General features: G+C 33.0%; 1 protein-coding gene across 1 annotated transcript in view; it reads right to left on the bottom strand.

Moving 5' to 3' along the window:
* Positions 1-2,207, bottom strand: part of RAB14 (RAB14, member RAS oncogene family) — a 27,419-nt gene that overhangs the window by 16,654 nt on the left and 8,558 nt on the right. Inside the window, exon 2 of the mRNA XM_007936751.1 lies at positions 1,442-1,495. Within this exon, the coding sequence (XP_007934942.1) occupies positions 1,442-1,495 (54 nt within the window). The remainder of the gene's footprint in view (positions 1-1,441; positions 1,496-2,207) is intronic.

The raw sequence follows: 2,207 nt of genomic DNA, 5'->3' as shown, positions 1-2,207 counted from the left end.
CTGGACACTTCCTAAAATGTTATTATCAAATCTCTGTGGTAAGAAACGTAAAGATACCATAGAAACAATTTCAAAACTATATAAAAATTTTTCAAATATATTTAGCATAAAAAACCAGTTGCTGGGAGGAGAGGGGGCAGGGAAACTAGATTAATGGAGATGGAACCACCAGAATGGAAATAATGTTACTATACTGTGAAATATGTAACCCAATGTCACCAAACAGTACGTACAGAAATTGGCAGACGGGAACCTAATATGCTGTGAACCTTTCACCAAAAACACTATTGTTCTCAAAAAATCTGAAGGAATCCAACTTGGATTTTCATCAATTGAGACTCCAGATGAATGACTTCAGAGCAACTGAGAACGGCCAGCTAAGCCTTGTCCAGTGTATTAATTTGTGAGTGAACAAATGGTTCTTATTTTAAGCCACTAAAAAAAAAAAAACTAGGTTGCTGTCAAGTCTAACTCACGGCAACCCCCTATGTTTCAGAGTAGAAGAACTGAGTTCTGTAAGGTTTTCAATGTTGTGATCCTTTCAGAAGTAGATCACCAGGACTTTCTTCCAAGGGAACTTTGGGTGGATTCAAAGAACCAATCTTTCAGTTAAATAGTCCCATGCTTAACTGTTAACTGTCTTCACTACTCAGGAACTCCATATTTTGCATATCAGTTACATTTTTTAAAAATGGCCCCTTCCTCTACTGTCCAAGACAAACTTGAGTTGTACTTTGAATCTTAATCACACTCGTCATAAATGACTATAGAAACAATTTCACTTCACTGTATTTTTACACAAATAAGGCACACTTTATACTTTGGAGGATGGGTGCAAACCATGTAGACCTCTTATGTGTCAGTTCCCTATGTGCGCTATGGGTGTTGTATGTGAAAAGTACAGTAAATATTTTAAATCTACTATTATTTAATGAACAAATAACATATATAGCAATTTTCCCCTTAAAAAAAATTTGTATAACAGAAACTTAAAGAGCAATAAAATGAGATTAATTGACATTATATTATGTATTTTAAAAAATCACAAGTTTTTATCATCAAGAAAGCTAAACAAATCTAATTATATATTGCATTTAAAAATCAGCATTCTAAATAGGCCATCATGTTTAATTTTAACTGCTACTTGCTGCTGACTTGATTCCGACTCATGGTGATCGATTCCATGTGTCCAGAGAACTGGTTCCATAGGGTTTTCAAAGGTGTAACCTTTCAGAAGCAGATCACCAGGCCTATCTTCCAAGGCATGTCTGGGTAGGTTTGAACAGCCAATCTTTAAAGGCTAATCAGTAGAGCACTTAACAATCTGTACCACCCAGAGACTCCTTAAATGCATAGAGGACACTGAAAATGACATTTTTAAAAGGTAGGACAGTAACTATAAAGAAATCTACAAATATTTTACCTCATATATTGAACTTACATTTTTTTTCTGTAAATTGATGAAGCAAGCAAGATTTTCCTACTCCCATGTCCCCTGTTTGGGGGAAAAAAAAAAGTTTCAGATAGAAATTACGTTTCTCAATTCTACACTCTTATCATATTCAATGACTATTATACTCTTTAATATATCACTTTATAAATTTCTAGGAATTTATAAAAGTTTTATTTCCATATTTTATAATTAATTAAAAATATCCTAAAAATCAGTTTTCACTGTGAATTCAAAATGACTATTCCCACCTTCAGAAGAATGAAAATTTGACTGTAAATTACTATTTTTCTAATTAACTACTTCTTAAATAAATAGCCACCAGCCAGGAAGTGCTTTTTTGCAAAGAAATTGTTTTAATGGTAGTTTTTACTTTGAATTGTTTCAGCTGTGGAACATCCAAGTTTTATTTTGTTTTTCTCCCTAACTCACAGAAACAAAAGACTTCTTCTAAGAGTTACAAATGGAGAGGCATAATAAGCAGAAATAACAAATTTTGAGTTTTGGAAGCCTGATTCACCAAGTCCCCTCTCATCTTGTATTTCTTATAACACTTTACAGAACAAAATAACATGCATTACATGAAGACCTTAACAGAACATAATAGACCTCTGTAGTACAGCAATTTTAACCTTTGCTGAAAAAAAAATACTGCAAAGTCACACAGCTAGCTCAATGTTTAAGTTCTAATGTGATGACTAAATTGAAAGGCAAGTGTATTTTCAACTGTCGTCTTATAACTAACTATACTTGACAA

The sequence above is a fragment of the Orycteropus afer genome, unplaced genomic scaffold, assembly GCF_000298275.1.
Source record: "Orycteropus afer afer isolate SDZICR_OR568_19922 unplaced genomic scaffold, OryAfe1.0 scaffold00037, whole genome shotgun sequence".
In the NCBI taxonomy this organism is placed as follows: domain Eukaryota; kingdom Metazoa; phylum Chordata; class Mammalia; order Tubulidentata; family Orycteropodidae; genus Orycteropus; species Orycteropus afer.
Note: the sequence above shows the minus strand (reverse complement) of the source record. Positions and strands in the feature narration are given on the sequence as shown.